The sequence below is a fragment of the Coregonus clupeaformis genome, chromosome 3, assembly GCF_020615455.1.
Source record: "Coregonus clupeaformis isolate EN_2021a chromosome 3, ASM2061545v1, whole genome shotgun sequence".
Classification (NCBI taxonomy): Eukaryota; Metazoa; Chordata; class Actinopteri; order Salmoniformes; family Salmonidae; genus Coregonus; species Coregonus clupeaformis.
The window spans coordinates 1790194-1809260 of NC_059194.1; the positions used below are offsets into that span (position 1 = coordinate 1790194).

At 43.9% G+C, this 19067-nt stretch overlaps 1 protein-coding gene across 5 annotated transcripts in view; it reads left to right on the forward strand.

The window, feature by feature from the left end:
• The window catches only part of LOC121538773 (proton-coupled amino acid transporter 1), a 50796-nt gene extending 32291 nt beyond the window's left edge, over positions 1-18505 (forward strand). For 4 of the 5 annotated variants that reach the window (XM_041846939.1, XM_041846946.2, XM_045206718.1 and 1 more), the window contains 2 exons: positions 2236-2405; positions 17980-18505. In XM_041846939.1, the coding sequence (XP_041702873.1) occupies positions 2236-2405; positions 17980-18254 (445 nt within the window). In that variant the 3' untranslated portion in view covers positions 18255-18505. Of the gene's footprint in view, positions 1-2235; positions 2406-12017; positions 15075-17979 lie in introns of those variants that run through there. The other variant, XM_041846960.2, reaches the window with a different exon arrangement.
• Positions 18506-19067: the final 562 nt, after the last annotated feature.

Below are 19067 nucleotides of genomic sequence, written 5' to 3' on the forward strand. Positions count from 1 at the left end.
GAAAGAAAAATTGTAGACCTCCACAAGTCTGGTTCATCCTTGGGAGCAATTTCCAAACGCCTGAAGGCACCACGTTCATCTGTACAAACAATAGTACGCAAGTATAAACACCATGGGACAACGCAGACGTCATACCGCTCAGGAAGGAGACCCTTTCTGTCTCCTGGAGATGAACGTAGTTTGGTGCGAAAAGTGCAAATCAATCCCAGAACAACAGCAAAGGAACTTGTGAAGATGCTGGAGGAAACCGGTACAAAAGTATCTATATCCACAGTAAAAACAAGTCCTATATCGACATAACCTGAAAGGCCGCTCAGCAAGGAAGAAGCCACTGCTCCAAAACCGCCATAAAAAAGCCAGACTACGGTTTGCAACTGCACATGGGGACAAAGATCGTACTTTTTGGAGAAATGTCCTCTGGTCTGATGAAACAATAATAGAACTCTTTGGCCATAATGATCATCGTTATGTTTGGAGGAAAAAGGGGGTTGCTTGCAAGCTGAAGAACACCATTCAAACCGTGAAGCATGGGGGTGGCAGCATCATGCTGTGGGGGTGCTTTGCTGCAGGAGGGGCTGGTGCACTTCACAAAATAGATGGCATCATGAGGAAGGACAATTATCTGGATATATTGAAGCAACATCTCAAAACATCAGTCAGGAAGTTAAAGCTTGGTCGCAAATGGGTCTTCCAAATGGACAATGACCACCCCAAGCATACTTCCAAAGTTGTGGCAAAATGGCTTAAGGACAACAAAGTCAAGGTATTGGAGACCTCAATCCTATAGAACATTTGTGGGCAGAACTGAAAAAGTGTGTGCGAGCAAGTAGGCCTACAAACCTGACTCCGTTACACCAGCTCTGTCAGGAGGAATGGGCCAAAATTCACCCAACTTATTGTGGGAAGCTTGTGGAAGGCTACCCGAAACGTTTGACCCAAGTTAAACAATTTCTCTCTACTATTATTCTGACATTTCACATTCTTAAAATAAAGTGGTGATCCTAACTGACATAAGACAGGGAATATTTACTAGGATTAAATGTCAGGAATTGTTAAACTGAGTTTAAATGTAGTTGGCTAAGGTGTATGAAAACTTCCGACTTCAACTGTAGTTGATGTTTGTCTGATGTCATTTGTATGCATGTTTTATATTGTCCCCCAAAAAATATTGTGAAAAAAAAAACATTGGAAATATTACAGCTCACAACACAAATCTGATTATTCATTATGAATAGGATTTATTTGATTTATTTCATTTACATTCTTCATTGTATAACCACGGTGTCACAAATAATTGAACACACACACAGACACACAACATGAGCAGATTAACTTGGTCAAAACATGTCTTTATTAAAGACGATCAGAAAGAATGTTGGTACTTATTTATTTTGATCCAAAGCCACGAATGAGTGAATCACTCAGCTTTATGCTGACACATATAGCTTTATGCTGCAAAATAGCCTACTAAATAGGCCAAGCCTAAACAAATACATAAAATTGCCTAAGTAAACTAGTACATTTAATAAATTTAAAAAAAAAAGTAAATTAAATAGCTCAGGTTTTGAAAATATGGGCAACCTTTTTCTGTCCGTATCCATTCAGTTTCTTCTTCACATTACATTAACATTTAGTCATTTAGCAGATTTACATTTACGTCATTTAGCAGACGCTCTTATCCAGAGGGACTAACAGGAGCAATTAGGGTTAAGTGCCTTGCTCAAGGGCACATCGACAGATTTTTCACCTAGTCGGCTCGGGGATTAGAACCAGCGACCTTTCGGTTACTGGCACAACGCTCTTAACCACTAAGCTACCTGCCGCCCTCGCATCAGCAAAGAAGGACTCCATGTTTCAGAAACTCACTTTTTATATAGAGGTGCTATCAGTTTTTCCACCCTGGTAAATAAAGCCAGTTTGACATTTAGAATTCTTTCTATTTTTTTTTTTTCCATGGGAGAGAAACCAAAAGCATAATCAGCGTTCTAACACCCCCTTGTGATAGTGTGGTGCAATGACGCAATTTACCACAATCTGCCACCATCTACCACCAAGTGTAGCGGCATAAGCTCAGAACTTTTAACTGAGGAACCACTGTATTATTACTGATTTACTCATTAATTAATATAATGAAGTGTCTCTCCTCAGGAACTTAAACCAATTGTGGTTGTGTGTCTGCCTTTACTTTGACTTTAACCTCTCCTCGTCTCTGTCTCTGTCTCTCTCTGTCTCTAGGATGTATCAGATTGTAAAGCTGCTCTACTGTTTCGGTATCTACATCACCTTTGCCCTTCAGTTCTATGTGCCAGCTGAGATCCTGATTCCTCCGGTGGTATCCCGCGTCTCAGAGAGATGGGAACTGCCGGTTGATCTCCTGATCCGCACTACGCTCGTCATCTTCACCTGTGAGTATGACGTCTGTCTTTCTGTCTGAAGCCCCCAGGGTATGTCTACCATCCCCAGTGTATTCCATCTGGCTAGGGTCTACTCTGAAAACATCACTTCACCTGTGAGTCTCAAGCCCCTAGGCCGGGGGTAGGCAGGCCGATTTTTGTCTGCGCGGATTGTCGGGGGGGCCTGAAATTAATTATAATAATTTGTACACTGCAAATTGACCACAACTAAGCCCAATAAGAGATTGCCGACCCCTGCCTGTTGCCAACCCCCGCCCTAGTCAGTGGGACATCCCTTGGCATGTCACCAATGTAGCGGACCTGGGTTCAAATTGTATCTGATGTCACCTGTGAGCCTGTCTGTCTGTCTAGAGCCCCCAGGCAGTGTTTCCTGTGAGCCTGTCTGTCTGTCTACAGCCCCCAGGCAGTGTCTCCTGTGAGCCTGTCTGTCTGTCTAGAGCCCCCAGGCAGTGTTTCCTGTGAGCCTGTCTGTCTGTCTACAGCCCCCAGGCAGTGTTTCCTGTGAGCCTGTCTGTCTGTCTAGAGCCCCCAGGCAGTGTCTCCTGTGAGCCTGTCTGTCTGTCTACAGCCCCCAGGCAGTGTCTCCTGTGAGCCTGTCTGTCTGTCTAGAGCCCCCAGGCAGTGTTTCCTGTGAGCCTGTCTGTCTGTCTACAGCCCCAGTGTTTCCTGTGAGCCTGTCTGTCTGTCTACAGCCCCCAGGCAGTGTTTCCTGTGAGCCTGTCTGTCTGTCTAGAGCCCCAGTGTCTCCTGTGAGCCTGTCTGTCTGTCTACAGCCCCCAGGCAGTGTTTCCTGTGAGCCTGTCTGTCTGTCTAGAACTCCCCAGGCAGTGTCTCCTGTGAGCCTGTCTGTCTGTCTAGAGCCCCCAGGCAGTGTTTCCTGTGAGCCTGTCTGTCTGTCTACAGCCCCCAGGCAGTGTTTCCTGTCAGCCTGTCTGTCTGTCTAGAGCCCCAGTGTTTCCTGTGAGCCTGTCTGTCTGTCTACAGCCCCCAGGCAGTGTCTCCTGACAGGTGATGTCATTCCTATCTGACCCCTGGGCACTGGTCCATCCACACCTGAGTTCAAATAAATTGTTTTATTTCAGATAGTTTAGCCGTGCTTGATTGAGATTGTCTGGTGCAATGGAATAAATTAATAGTTAATAACAAGAAATCCATTAAAATAACATCAAATTGATCCGAAATACAGTGTAGACATTGTTAATGTTGTAAATGGCTATTGTAGCTGGAAACGGCTGATTTTTAAGAGGCCCGTTATCAGCAACCATCAGTCCTGTGTTCCAATGGCACGTTGTGTTTGCTAATCCAAGTTTATCATGCTGACCTTCTAGGCAGAGTTGCAAAGAAAAAGCCATATCTCAGACTGCCCCATCTTAATCTTTTATTTTTATTGGCCAGTCTGAGATATGGCTTTTTCTTTGCAACTCTGCCTAGAAGGTCAGCATCCCGGAGTCGCCTCTTCACTGTTGACGTTGAGACTGGTGTTTTGCGGGTACTATATAATGAAGCTGCCAGTTGAGGACCTGTGTGTGTGTGGACCGGAGTTGCCTCTTCACTGTGATCAATTAGCCTTTTAAAATGATAAACTTGGATTAGCAAACACAATGGAACACAGGACTGATGGTTGCTGATAATGGGCCTCTGTACGCCTACGTAGATATTCCATTAAAAATCAGCCGTTTCCAGCTACAATAGCCATTTACAACATTAACAATGTCTACACTGTATTTCTGATCAATTTGATGTTATTTTAATGGGCAAAAAAAGGCTTTTCTTTCGAAAACAAGGACATTTTCTAAGTGACCCCAAACTTTTGAACGGTTGTGTGTGTGTGTGTATGCTGTAAGTCGCTCTGGATAAGAGTGTCTGCTAAATGACTTAAATGTAAATGTACAAAAAATGTACAAATTTTTTTTTAAATGATATGTGTGTGTGTGTGTATGTATATGTGTGTGTGTGTATATATATATATATATATATATATGCAATATTCATGTATAAGTCCCTCTGGGCCTTGCCCTACATTAATGAGAGAAATTACACTTTCTCTCCTGCCAATGCTTTGAACTTTGGCACAAATGGTGTGACAGCAACTCTGAGACACTGGTGCAGGTGTTCATTGGTGAGCCTGGTGCGGTATTTGTTTTTAATAAAGTTCATTGTGGAGAAGGTTGATTCACACCATCTTTCCCCAGAAAGTGACGGGGGTCACAATCACCAGCCTGCTCCTTCAAAGACACATTTTTCTTGCAGCTCAATCAACTCCATTTGCAGTGATGCAACATCTGCCCATCTGAAGATCTGTTTTGCTTCTTCTGACAACTTCTGTCACATTTGTGACCAAGAAGGGGTTCTGGATGAGCAGCAGCAGTTCTCTTCCAACAATGAAGTCATCAAAGCGAGCCTTGAAGTTCTCCATCAGCTTCTGGATGAAATCAACCTGGTTGGGAACATCTTTACCTCCCTGCGTTTGGGCCAGAAGATCAGGGAAGTTCTACTTGGAGATCATTTCTTGAAAAGCTCCAATTTCTTCTGGAAAGCCCAGACTGCTGTTATCATAACACACACTGTGTTGTCCCGTCCCTGCAGCTTAACATTCAGTTGATTTAAGGTGTGATGTCATGTCGGTCAAAAATGCAACTGTTTCCATCTTCTCATCTTCCAAAAAATTCAGAAAACTGAGTTGCCTTGTCACTCTTTTGCTCTGATAAGAAAGCTTTGATTTTCCTCTTGAATGGCCCAAAAGCGTTCCCAAACCCTGCCTTTGCTGAGCCATCTGACATTATTGTGCAGTAGGAAGTCATCAAAACTGGCATTGGCCTCTGTCAGAATGCCTCGTAGCAGACGGCGTTGTAGGGATGATGTTGCTCTCAAAAAGTTGATCAGTTTTATCATCGTTGTCATGACCTCAGAATACTATTTTCCCAGACTGGCACACAGGACAGATTGATGGATGATGCAGTGGTATGATGTCAGGTCAGGGTGGTCCTCTTTCAAACATGCAACCAGTCCCCTCCCTCTTCTTATCATGGGCTGGAGCTCCATCTGTGGTGATGGAGACCACCGACTTCAGATCTATCCCCCTTTTTGTCAGCATCCATTTGATGGCCTCATGGATATCCTCTCCCCGTGTGTGTGTGCTTCTAGATTTGTTAAGCCCAACAGCTCCTCACAGAATTCCTTCTTTGTTTTGTCATAAAATCTGACCAACACCAGAAGCTGGGCATTATCAGTGTTATCTGTTGATTCATCCACAGCTAATGAAATGCATGGTGCATTCTGAATGACCTCATCAAGTTGTGAAGTTAAATCTTCATCTAATATTTCAGTTCTCCTCATTGCTGTGGAATTTGACAGTGGGATCTGTTTTTGATCTTTTCCCTGAGCTCATCTTTTTGTTTACCTTCAAGGAAGGTGTCAGCAACTTCACACATGCATTCTCAGCGTCGTTTTTGTGTTTTCCTAAAACCCAAGCTATCCTCAGTGAACACTCCATTGCTCATTATTGGGACTTTGGTGGACCTCCCATATTGGGATTTGAGTTAGTTAATCTTGTTTGTTCTCACTTCTGCGTTCAGGGGATACGTCTGGTTGATATTTTTAAGCAGTCAAAAAAAATTTACATTGACTTTTATGTAACAAAATGTTTGGCTGGTCTAGTACATGATGTTGTTTCCTGATGTGGATAAGCCTAGAACATGACGTTGTTTTCTGATGTGGATAAACCTAGAACATGATGTTGTTTCCTGATGTGGATAAGCCTAGAACATGACGTTGTTTTCTGATGTGGATAAACCTAGAACATGATGTTGTTTCCTGATGTGGATAAGCCTAGAACATGATGTTGTTTTCTGATGTGGATAAATAAGCCTAGAACATGTTGTTTCCTGATGTGGATAAGTCTAGAACATGATGTTGTTTCCTGATGTGATGATGGACAGGGATGTGCGGAATATGACTCAGGGCTGGAGAACATGTGGTTCAATAGAATGTGAAATTCAGCTGACACTAAGGTGAGGTGTGTGTTACTACAGAATGTGCTATTACAAGCTTGGTACACAACCATTAGTGATCCATATTGAACACAAGACATCACTGTCTCTCTGTCTCTCTCTCTCTCCCCCATTTGAACACAGAAACTTGTGGTTCTCCTCCTCGTCCAATAGCTTGCAGTATGCTTTGTCCTGTAAGGAGTTGTAATGTTTAACCCAGAATAACCTTTTTTCACTCTCTAGAGGTGTTATTTGACACATTTCTGCTACAATCCATCTGTGTATCGAAGGACAGGAGGGATTAAAGGGAGTTATAAATATATAAACATCATCGCTCTCATTTTCAGCTCAGTGTTGATCAGGCTTGACAGATATCAAGTCTATGAACGTTAAAACCGGTTTGTGTGATTACTAGATTAAACCTGTCAGACCTATTCATAACAGAATTGACAAAGGCCATTTTAATAATGGCACATTAATCTCTCTCTCTCATTGAGAGTAGATTGCTTGTGTCGGACCAAAGCTTACTGACAGTCGGTTTGTCGGTCTGATATTAGCATTGTAACTGTTGTAGCATGATGGAAGCCACTTGCGTCAGTGAAAGGTGGCTATTTTGTCATGTCGTTGTCGTGCTGTATGGCTACGGCCTTCAATTTCTCTGTGTAACACTTTACATTTACATTTACATTTTAGTCATTTAGCAGACGCTCTTATCCAGAGCGACTTAGTTAGTGAATACATATATATATTTTTTTGTTGTTGTTTTTTATTATTATTATTTTTTTTCATACTGGTCCCTCATGGGAATTGAACCCACAACCCTGGCATTGCAAACACCATGCTCTATCAACTGAGCTACATCCCTGCCGGCCATTACCTCCCCTACCCTGGACAACGCTAGGCCAATTGTGCGCAACACTTGAGTTGCCGCTGCCAATTTTCCACCAGAGATGTGTGGTATCACCTCTGCCTCCTGTCTCTGAATGGGTAGAAAGGCTATGTGATGTAAAGTGATGGTGAAGGTAGAATAGCAGAAGGTTATGTGAGGTAAAGTGATGGTGAAGGTAGAATAGCAGAAGGTTGTGTGAGGTAAATTGATTATGAAGGTAGAATAGCAGAAGGTTGTGTGAGGTAAAGTGATGGTGAAGGTAGAATAGTAGAAGGTTATGTGAGGTAAAGTGATGGTGAAGGTAGAATAGCAGAAGGTTGTGTGAGGTAAAGTGATGGTGAAGGTAGAATAGCAGAAGGTTATGTGAGGTAAAGTGATGGTTAAGGTAGAATAGCAGAAGGTTGTGTGAGGTAAAGTGATGGTGAAGGTAGAATAGCAGAAGGTTATGTGAGGTAACGTGATGGTGAAGGTAGAATAGCAGAAGGTTGTGTGAGGTAAAGTGATGGTGAAGGTAGAATAGCAGAAGGTTGTGTGAGGTAAAGTGATGGTGAAAGTAGAATAGCAGAAGGTTGTGTGAGGTAAAGTGATGGTGAAGGTAGAATAGCAGAAGGTTATGTGAGGTAAAGTGATGGTGAAGGTAGAATAGCAGAAGGTTATGTGAGGTAAAGTGATGGTGAAGGTAGAATAGCAGAAGGGTGTGTGAGGTAAAGTGATGGTGAAGGTAGAATAGCAGAAGATTATGTGAGGTAAAGTGATGGTGATGAAGGTAGAATAGCAGAAGGTTATGTGAGGTAAAGTGATGGTGAAGGTAGAATAGCAGAAGGTTATGTGAGGTAAAGTGATGGTGAAGGTAGAATAGCAGAAAGTTGTGTGAGGTATGGTGAAGGTAGAATAGCAGAAGGTTGTGTGAGGTATAGTGGTGGTGAAGGTTGTGTAAGCCTAGACAATGAGTAAATTCCTCCTTTCTGTTGGCATGGAGACTGAGCTCTCAGCTTCTGTTTTTAGTGAGAGAGCACTTTTTCAAACATGTTGTCAAGCTATTGTTTCACAGGTACCATGATAAAATATAAGCTTACTGACAGTCGGTTTGTCGGTCTGATATTAGCATTGTAACTGTTGTAGCATGATGGAAGCCACTTGCGTCAGTGAAAGGTGGCTATTTTGTCATGTCGTTGTCGTGCTGTATGGCTACGGCCTTCAATTTCTCTGTGTAACACTTTACATTTACATTTACATTTTAGTCATTTAGCAGACGCTCTTATCCAGAGCGACTTAGTTAGTGAATACATATACTGTATATATTTTTTGTTGTTGTTTTTTTTTTTTTTTTTTTTCATACTGGTCCCTCATGGGAATTGAACCCACAACCCTGGCATTGCAAACACCATGCTCTATCAACTGAGCTACATCCCTGCCGGCCATTACCTCCCCTACCCTGGACAACGCTAGGCCAATTGTGCGCAACACTTGAGTTGCCGCTGCCAATTTTCCACCAGAGATGTGTGGTATCACCTCTGCCTCCTGTCTCTGAATGGGTAGAAAGGCTATGTGATGTAAAGTGATGGTGAAGGTAGAATAGCAGAAGGTTATGTGAGGTAAAGTGATGGTGAAGGTAGAATAGCAGAAGGTTGTGTGAGGTAAAGTGATTATGAAGGTAGAATAGCAGAAGGTTGTGTGAGGTAAAGTGATGGTGAAGGTAGAATAGTAGAAGGTTATGTGAGGTAAAGTGATGGTGAAGGTAGAATAGCAGAAGGTTGTGTGAGGTAAAGTGATGGTGAAGGTAGAATAGCAGAAGGTTATGTGAGGTAAAGTGATGGTTAAGGTAGAATAGCAGAAGGTTGTGTGAGGTAAAGTGATGGTGAAGGTAGAATAGCAGAAGGTTATGTGAGGTAAAGTGATGGTGAAGGTAGAATAGCAGAAGGGTGTGTGAGGTAAAGTGATGGTGAAGGTAGAATAGCAGAAGATTATGTGAGGTAAAGTGATGGTGATGGTGAAGGTAGAATAGCAGAAGGTTATGTGAGGTAAAGTGATGGTGAAGGTAGAATAGCAGAAGGTTGTGTGAGGTAAAGTGATTATGAAGGTAGAATAGCAGAAGGTTGTGTGAGGTAAAGTGATGGTGAAGGTAGAATAGTAGAAGGTTATGTGAGGTAAAGTGATGGTGAAGGTAGAATAGCAGAAGGTTGTGTGAGGTAAAGTGATGGTGAAGGTAGAATAGCAGAAGGTTATGTGAGGTAAAGTGATGGTTAAGGTAGAATAGCAGAAGGTTGTGTGAGGTAAAGTGATGGTGAAGGTAGAATAGCAGAAGGTTATGTGAGGTAAAGTGATGGTGAAGGTAGAATAGCAGAAGGGTGTGTGAGGTAAAGTGATGGTGAAGGTAGAATAGCAGAAGATTATGTGAGGTAAAGTGATGGTGATGGTGAAGGTAGAATAGCAGAAGGTTATGTGAGGTAAAGTGATGGTGAAGGTAGAATAGCAGAAGGTTATGTGAGGTAAAGTGATGGTGAAGGTAGAATAGCAGAAAGTTGTGTGAGGTATGGTGAAGGTAGAATAGCAGAAGGTTGTGTGAGGTATAGTGGTGGTGAAGGTTGTGTAAGCCTAGACAATGAGTAAATTCCTCCTTTCTGTTGGCATGGAGACTGAGCTCTCAGCTTCTGTTTTTAGTGAGAGAGCACTTTTTCAAACATGTTGTCAAGCTATTGTTTCACAGGTACCATGATAAAATATTTTACAAATGTATCTGTTGAAATCCAAATTGCCACAGATTTTTCGTAGAGGCCTAGAATGGCCCACCAAAATCAGGAAAATGTAAGCCATTTATTGCAAATATTCGCCACCACTCTGTAACCCTGTTGACTTGAGATTGAGGATCAGTGGCATGGATTGAGGACTGTGATTGTAGGTCAGCTGTTTCAATATCGATCTCTCAAAATATGAGCAGCAATCTCCAGGTGTTGAGGAGGGGGGCTATCAAACCAACTCCACTGCCCAGTAGAGGAAGAAAGGATATGAAGCGCTACATGGATACACAGCTTTTTAAATAAGTAGTAGGTTGAAGGTCCTATTGGTTAATCAAAAGACAAGGAGGTTCAAGGCACAGAGGTTGTGTGTTCCAAATGGTTAGGCTCCACATCAAACATTGACCTAGGGGAAATTCCACGGTAACAGAATGAAGCAGAAACTCAGATTTTTCACTTTTAAAATGTCTGTCAAATAAAAACCAATGATTGCAAAGTTAAACAAACCATACAACTCTATGCACAAAGACTACTTTTAACAATTTCCACAGAACATTTGACAAAAACACGTTTACTTGGAAGAACAGTGCAGATGCAAAGTTTGGAAACAGAATGACGGTTTGTGCTGTTTGTGACGTCTTTCTGTTGCCAAACTTTGCATTGCCCCTAGCCTAATTATAGCTCAATGGCAGCAGGTGTAGTCATGCAAAATGTTGGACCAAAAATGACTGTCTGTCGGATATTAGCATTGTAACCGTTGCAGCATGACTCCTAGGAGCTGAGATGCCACTTATAGAATTTCCCAACCAAAATCTGGGGGGGAAATGGTGTCATTAAAAAAATAAAATATATATATCACTCTGTCTGCATGGAACACAGTTGAGACTGAGGATCAGTTGCTTGGTGTGAGATCTGGGATTGATACTTAGTCAGCTGACCTACAATCTCTGACTATGAGTAGCAATCTCTAGAACTAAATGTTTAGTAGTGGCTATCAGACCAACTTCAGACTTAAATTTAACCTTTATTTAACTAGGCAAGTCAGTTAAGAACAAATTCTTATTTACAATGACGGCCTACACCGGCCAAACCCGGACGACGCTGGGCCAATTGTGCACCGCCCTATGGGACTCCCAATCACGGCCGGTTGTGATACAGCCTGGAATCGAACCAGGGGGTCTGTAGTGACGCTTCAAGCACTGAGATGCAGTGTCTTAGACCGCTGCGCCACTCGGGAGTCCAGACTCTTGCTCCTTGTGTTGTATGTGGATAGGATCTACATCACCTAATCATAGTTCCGCAAACAGGTCCAATCACTGGTCCTTTCCAGAGGACGATGCTTTAAAATGTCCTTCACCGCTCCAGTAGTTCTAACATCCTTCTGGCACAGAGAATGTTCTAAATGACCTTTACAACGTCGTATAGCTTGAAGAGCCACCACATCAGTTCTTCCTTTTTAAGATTAGGTGACTTCACGAATTATATTTTTAGTCAGTGGACCTCAGAAACTCCAGACTAGGCTACTTTATCATTTTGAGTTGGTATTCTGAATGGGATAGTTGAAACGTCACCACCATAGTCTAACCTCATTTAGGCATAGTACACATCCAACCCCCATGTTTGAGGTAGATTTAGTTAACTAACTCTAAACCTGTGCACATAATAAAGAACACACTGTGATGTCTTGAAGTTTGAGGAGGCAGCAGATACAGTATTTATGATTTTTTTTAAATTTCCATTTTGAAATCCCAGAAGAATCGCTCCATTCGTTTTTGAAGCGCTGTAACAGTGAACCCCACCCAATCACTAGTGTCCATTAAAGCATGACGGTACACACCAGTTATTTTCCATGCAATGATCAAAAGTACTCAATGTGAACGATAGTCACATTATCTCAATGTTCTCAGCTTTAGGCTCTGTTCTTTAATAAAACATGGCACTTAACTTCATGGCACTGTTTTCTTAATCTTCTTTTTCAATGAACGGTCAGTCGATATATCTGAATGGCCAGATGTGACGTCAAAGCAGTGGGAAAATGTCAAGAAGCAACGCTTTTATTCTCGCAGATCCATGGTCATTTCAGACTGCGTCTATTCTGATTGAAGACTTCAAATTAACTTTGTTTAGGCTACTGAAGTAGGCTGGACCACTGGCTCCACCACCACTAACAGTAGGCTGGACCACTGGCCACCACCACTAACAGTAGGCTGGACCACTGGCCCCCACCACCACTAACAGTAGACTGGACCACTGGCCCCCACCACCACTAACAGTAGGCTGGACCACTGGCCACCACCACCACTAACAGTAGGCTGGACCACAGGACCCCACCACCACTAACAGTAGGCTGGACCACTGGCCACCACCACCACTAACAGTAGGCTGGACCACTGGCCCCCACCACCACTAACAGTAGGCTGGACCACTGGACCCCACCACCACTAGCAGTAGGCTGGACCACAGGACCCCACCACCACTAGCAATAGACTGGACCACTGGCCACCACCACTAACAGTAGGCTGGACCCCACCACCACTAACAGTAGGCTGGACCACTGGACCCCACCACCACTAGCAATAGACTGGACCACTGGCCACCACCACTAACAGTAGGCTGGACCACTGGCCACCACCACCACTAGCAGTAGGCTGGACCACTGGCCCCCACCACCACTAGCAATAGACTGGACCACTGGCCACCACCACTAACAGTAGGCTGGACCACTGGCCCCCACCACCACTAGCAATAGACTGGACCACTGGCCACCACCACTAACAGTAGGCTGGACCACTGGCCACCACCACCACTAGCAGTAGGCTGGACCACTGGCCCCCACCACCACTAGCAGAAGGCTGGACCACTGGCCCCCACCACCACTAACAGTAGACTGGACCACTGGCCCCCACCACCACTAGCAGTAGGCTGGACCACTGGCCCCCACCACCACTAGCAGTAGGCTGGACCACAGGACCCCACCACCACTAGCAATAGACTGGACCACTGGCCACCACCACTAACACTAGGCTGGACCACTGGCCCCCACCACCACTAGGCTGGACCACTGGCCCCCACCACCACTAGCAGTAGGCTGGACCACTGGACCCCACCACCACTAGCAGTAGGCTGGACCACTGGCCCCCACCACCACTAGCAGTAGGCTGGACCACTGGCCCCCACCATCACTAGCAGTAGGCTGGACCACAGTGGACCACTGGCCACCACCACTAACAGTAGGCTGGACCACTGGACCCCACCACCACTAGCAATAGACTGGACCACTGGACCCCACCACCACTAACAGAAGGCTGGACCACTGGCCACCACCACTAACAGTAGGCTGGACCACTGGCCCCCACCACCACTAGCAATAGACTGGACCACTGGACCCCACCACCACTAACAGTAGGCTGGACCACTGGCCCCCACCACCACTAACAGTAGGCTGGACCACTGGACCCCACCACCACTAGCAATAGGCTGGACCACTGGCCCCCACCACCACTAACAGTAGGCTGGACCACAGGACCCCACCACCACTAGCAGTAGGCTGGACCACTGGACCCCACCACCACTAGCAGTAGGCTGGACCACTGGCCCCCACCACCACTAGCAGTAGACTGGACCACTGGACCCCACCACCACTAACAGTAGACTGGACCACTGGACCCCACCACCACTAACAGTAGGCTGGACCACAGGACCCCACCACCACTAGCAGTAGGCTGGACCACTGAACCCCACCACCACTAGCAGTAGGCTGGACCACAGGACCCCACCACCACTAGTCCTCATTCTTATATTTCTTGTTTGAAGGGAGCTCTCTACTCCAGTGCATCATAGAGATCTAATTGTTGGTGGGTTGTTGCTTCTTGTAGCCAAAACTGTTTATTTATGCATCCATGTGTTTAATCATTTATCTAACTCACACAGTAAGGACGGATGTATAATGATACCTATTGTCTTCAGCTGTCAACGTTTGCCTAATGCATTCTGTCTTAAAGTTGTCCAAAATGACTGGGGTTTGTAGGCCTCAGCCAAAGTAGTGCTGCAAGCAGACGACGGAAGGGATCTTCACATTTAATGAATGAACAAATGGATGAGTTGTAAAACGGCAGATGAGGAAAGCGACGAATCCCAGGATCCTAAACCCCTCTGTGCTGCAGGCCCCAGGGTGATGAGGCTAGCGTTTCTGTTGCTGTGTCTCCTGATGGAAAAAGGAGAGGACGTTGCGTGAGCCTCCTAAGTCCTCTACCTTGTCTGAGAGCACGGGGCAGAGAGCCATGGCAAGCGACCAGAGGGGGTGTACTGCCATCCTGGGCCTGATCGACCCGCATGAGGAGGATAGTGTCCACACAGACCCTGTCACCCCCCCCTACAGACCCTCTGCTCTCAAACCCAATCCCTCCTCATTTGTTCCCGTCTTCCTCCCTCACAAAGAGAAAATACCCCAAGCTCAAAGTGACACCTGGGTTAAAGAACACGGAAGGTCACTGAAGGTTCAGAGAATGCCGGGGAGATAAAGGTAAAAGGTCCCTCATGTGACCTATCTAGTGTTCTCAGTTCTACTGTGGATGGGCATTCCTGTGTTGAGGTTGTGAGTAATAGCTGTGCATCTGATCTGATGAAAATGATATGTTGTGTTGGTTGGGTGCATCTCAAAAGCATTTACTGGCCTCCCATGTGTCCGTTGATGATACTGTGATTACTGTGTGGCTCTTATTCGCCCATTTTTAAAGAATGTGTCTGCATTTGAAAAACGTACATATTGCAAGCGACCTGAACTGATTTTCACCCCTGCTTCTCTGCTCTTCTCCTCTCACTCTCTCAGGCGCTCTTTCTCTCTCAGCCATGGTAGATTGAAAGTCAAGCTGTAACGAGTAGAGTAGCTGTAGAAAAGGGATTTCTCTGTATCGTGAATAAACCTGACTAAGAGCTTTGTGTTGAGAGAACATGAGAATGGAAGGCTCTGAATAAATAACTACAAAATAAAAATCACTAATGAACCTGTCTCTGAACCTCATTCACAAACTGTGTCTGCTTCTGCCTTCCTCTTCTCTATTCTACCCATAGTACCTAAAATGTGTACATGCACTTATTTCAATCATGGTTTCACAATAAATATGTGGATTTATTTATTAAACCAGGCAATAAGCGAGCGCTGAGCAGCGAACATTTGATTTATTCTTCCCTCCCTTTTGAGAGTTTGATCATTTAGAAGAGCGATCCTGTTGGGCTGTTGTCACCCTGCAGAACAGGAAGGTTATGTCCCAGTTTGGAGGCACAACATAAACGAGTGCTTATTATCCTGGTCACAGATTTCACAGAACAGAACCATTATTCCTGGTTCCTAGTTCAAATATTGGATTTTTCTGTAGTTTTACTTCAGCAACAGTTTTGATATACAGTACCAGTCAAAAGTTTGGACAAACCTACTCATTCAAGGGGTTTTCTTGAGTGTGCAAAGGTGGCAAGACAAAGGGTGGCTACTTTGAAGAATGTAAAATATATTTTGATTTGTTTAAAAAAAAAAATGGGTTACTATCTGATTCCATATGTGTTATTTCATAGTTTTGATGTCTTCACTATTATTCTACAATGTAGAAAATAGTAAAAATAAAGAAAAACCCTGGAATTAGTAGGTGTGTCCAAACTTTTGACTGGTACTGTATGTTTAGAGCGGCAAAAAAAAGACACTTTCTCTGTGATTTCAATTTCTTGTTGTTTTTACTGAAATGAACTAGGCTAAAATGTTTTTGGGTGTTTTCACACTTGGTCCCTTACAGACAGTTTTTGTGCAGTGTGAACACTCCAAAGGAACTCCGACCCCTCAAAAGAGCCCGCGAAGCAAACCGAACTGAGCCTATCTCGACTACCGTTTCCCATAAACCCTCACATTGGTGCCACAAAAGAGGAGATGATGGAGAAAAAAAAAGTGTTTTGGGATATTGATTGTCAAGAATGCACAGAAATTCCAAAATATGTGTGGAGTTCAAATTATGTTTGCAACGTGTGTTCTATAGGCTGAGACCTTTATAAAGTGTATATTCGATTGTGGGAAGACAACAGATTTGGTGAGAATTTGAATCTGGTAGGCTAACTGTTTGAATAGTATCTAGCTACAGCTTCATGTTCATATTAACATAATCATATCAAATATTTTGAGTACAGACAACACCAGAATATTTATCTCAAATTAAATATGACCTCAGTCACTAGCTGAATATTTGCTCTTGATTAAACCAAGATGCAATGCATTCACACCTGTAATAACCAACACACCTCTAATCCCAAATAACCTGAAGTCATGTTCAATCAAATTTGTGTGGAGAGAGAGAGGAGAGAGAGAGACTTGCAAATCAAAGTCCTCTGGCTTTGTAGAGTGCTTCTGTTTCAAAGAATATACCTGAAAGGAAGTGGCATAGCATCATTAATCGAGACATTTGAGCTACAATTGGCTGTTTTCTCCTGAGTGGCCATGGTTAGGCTCAGTACAGTGTCTGAGTGGCCAAGGTGAGCCAGAGAAGGCAAGGCTTGGGGCCTCGTAGTGAAGAAGAGGGGATTTAGACTATTCCAAGGCCCGGGGGGCAGCGTTTTTAGACTATTCCAAGGCCCGGGGGGCAGCGTTTTTAGACTATTCCAAGGCCCGGGGGGCAGCGTTTTTAGACTATTCCAAGGCCCGGGGGCAGCGTTTTTAGACTATTCCAAGGCCCGGGGGGCAGCGTTTTTAGACTATTCCAAGGCCCGGGGGGGCAGCGTTTTTAGACTATTCCAAGGCCCTCTTCTGGCAGCGTCATCCTCCTGAAGAATGTTGGTAGTAGTTTGAGGTACTATTAGGCTGTTCAGTGGAGTTATGCTACTGGGGGAACATTTGTTGGGAAATGTGTGCCTCTGTAAGGAGGATGTCCAAAGTCTGCTGAAGAGAGTCAGTCAGGGACCCTTGGGCCGGAAGGTTATCATTGTGGATGGATGCCTGATGAGGCCTTTCCTTTTACCCACGGTCTCTGCTCGGGTTCTATTACTAGGGTTTTAGTGGCATAGTGAAATCAAACATTCTAGAAAGCTGATGGAAAATGACTCCCTGTATTTTAGTTTTTTTTCTTTCTTTTGGTGTCTATTGGGACGTCATACATTGGTGTGCTCCAAACATTCTCTCTTATCCCTTTAGAAGCTGTCTGATGATCCTTCCTACAGCCTCTCTCTCTCTTTCTGAGGAGGTCCATCTGACTTAGCAGTTAGGCTTTGTGGATAGTGTTCTGTACATTAGGCCAACACTAAGTACATCAGCCTGTCCTCCATGGACAATTTGTCTTGTTCGATTGCCTGGAAAGCCTCCTGTGGTTTCGAGACCCTTGTTATACAACAGACTTTAAAGGTTCAATGCAGCTGTTTTTATCTCAACATCAAATCATTTGTAGGGAATAATTAAGTACCTTTTACTGTGATTGTTTAAATTTAAAATGGTCAAAAAGAAACAAAAATAACTTCTTAGCAAAGAGCAATTAATCAAGCAAGAATTTTACTAGGACTGTCTGGGAGTGGGCTAAGGGGGAGGGGAAAACTGAAAATTAGCTGTTATTGGCAGAGAGGTTTGGAACTCTTTCTTATTGGTCTATTAACTAATTCACTGAATGGTGATGTCACCATGGAAGCCCAATACTCCATCCAACCAAAACAGGCTGAACTTTCAGATGGTCTTTTCAAACAGCTCTTACACTAAAAGGGCATTATCAGAATTTTCACAATTTCACAGTATAATTCCAACTTCATAATGTGGAAATATACACTGAGTGTATAAAACATTAGGAACACCTACTATATTTCCATGACAGACTGACCAGGTGAATTCAGGTGAAAGCTATGATTTTTCGCTCTCTCCCCAGGTGATGTAATGGTTCTGTCCCTCTCTCTCTCCCCAGGTGATGTAATGGTTCTGTCCCTCTCTCTCTCCCCAGGTGTCCTGGCCATATTGATCCCCCAGCTGGACCTGGTCATCTCTTTAGTCGGGTCCGTCAGCAGCAGTTTCCTGGCTCTCATCTTCCCACCACTCCTCCAGATCCTCACCTACCACAACGAAGGTCTGTCTCCCTGGGTCATCGTCAAGAACTCCCTGATCTCTGTCATTGGCTTCATGGGCTTCATTACCGGCACCTATATATCCATCACAGAGATCATCAAACGCAACGGCAGACATGACAATCTGGATGTGAACTTCTTCCAGGTCCAGTGAGCGATCTAGTGAGGAAGAGGAGGATATCTTAACAGTGGTTGGTCTGGCAAACAGTGGAGGCTGGTGGGTGGAGAAATCTGAGGATAGGTTCATTGTAGAACGGATGGTACCTTCCTCCGATTTTAAAGTGACACCAGCCTCCACGGCTGTCAAACAATCAGACACAGAAGTCCTCACCCTGGCTTCAGACATGTTTGTTTTTTCCTCACTTGCTCCTTTGTCCATTGAATACACATGTATTGATATTGTGAGTCTGCTTACTGTTGTAGTTATTGGTCGCTGTGGAACATTTATGTAATGGAATATAAGTGGAAATCAACTAATTTCTACAGGAACTGTGTAGCCAAGTAGAGAACACATTCTTACATTTTTACATTTACATTTTAGTCATTTAGCAGACGCTCTTATCCAGAGCCACTTACAGTTAGTGAGTGCATACATTATTTCATACTGGCTCCCCGTGGGCTCCATTCTCTCTCTGCCTCATGAGCTTCGACGTTTTTAACTTCTTAATTTTATTACCTACTTTTAAATTTTAAACTCTGCCATGCCGCAAGCGCACCTTCGATCTTACATGTTTTATTGTTTTATGTTGAATAATTTAACCAAATCATTGAATATTGAGCAATCACATTCTCGTAACATTTATTATTATTGTTAAAACAAGGTACTAATACAAATACTTGTCAGATGTTCTGTTGAAATACATCCTGGAAGTGGTTAAAGTTGTTTAAGCGATAAAATTAAGCAATTACGCACGAGGGGGTGTGGTATATGGCCAATATACCACGGCTAAGGGCTGTTCTTATCCAC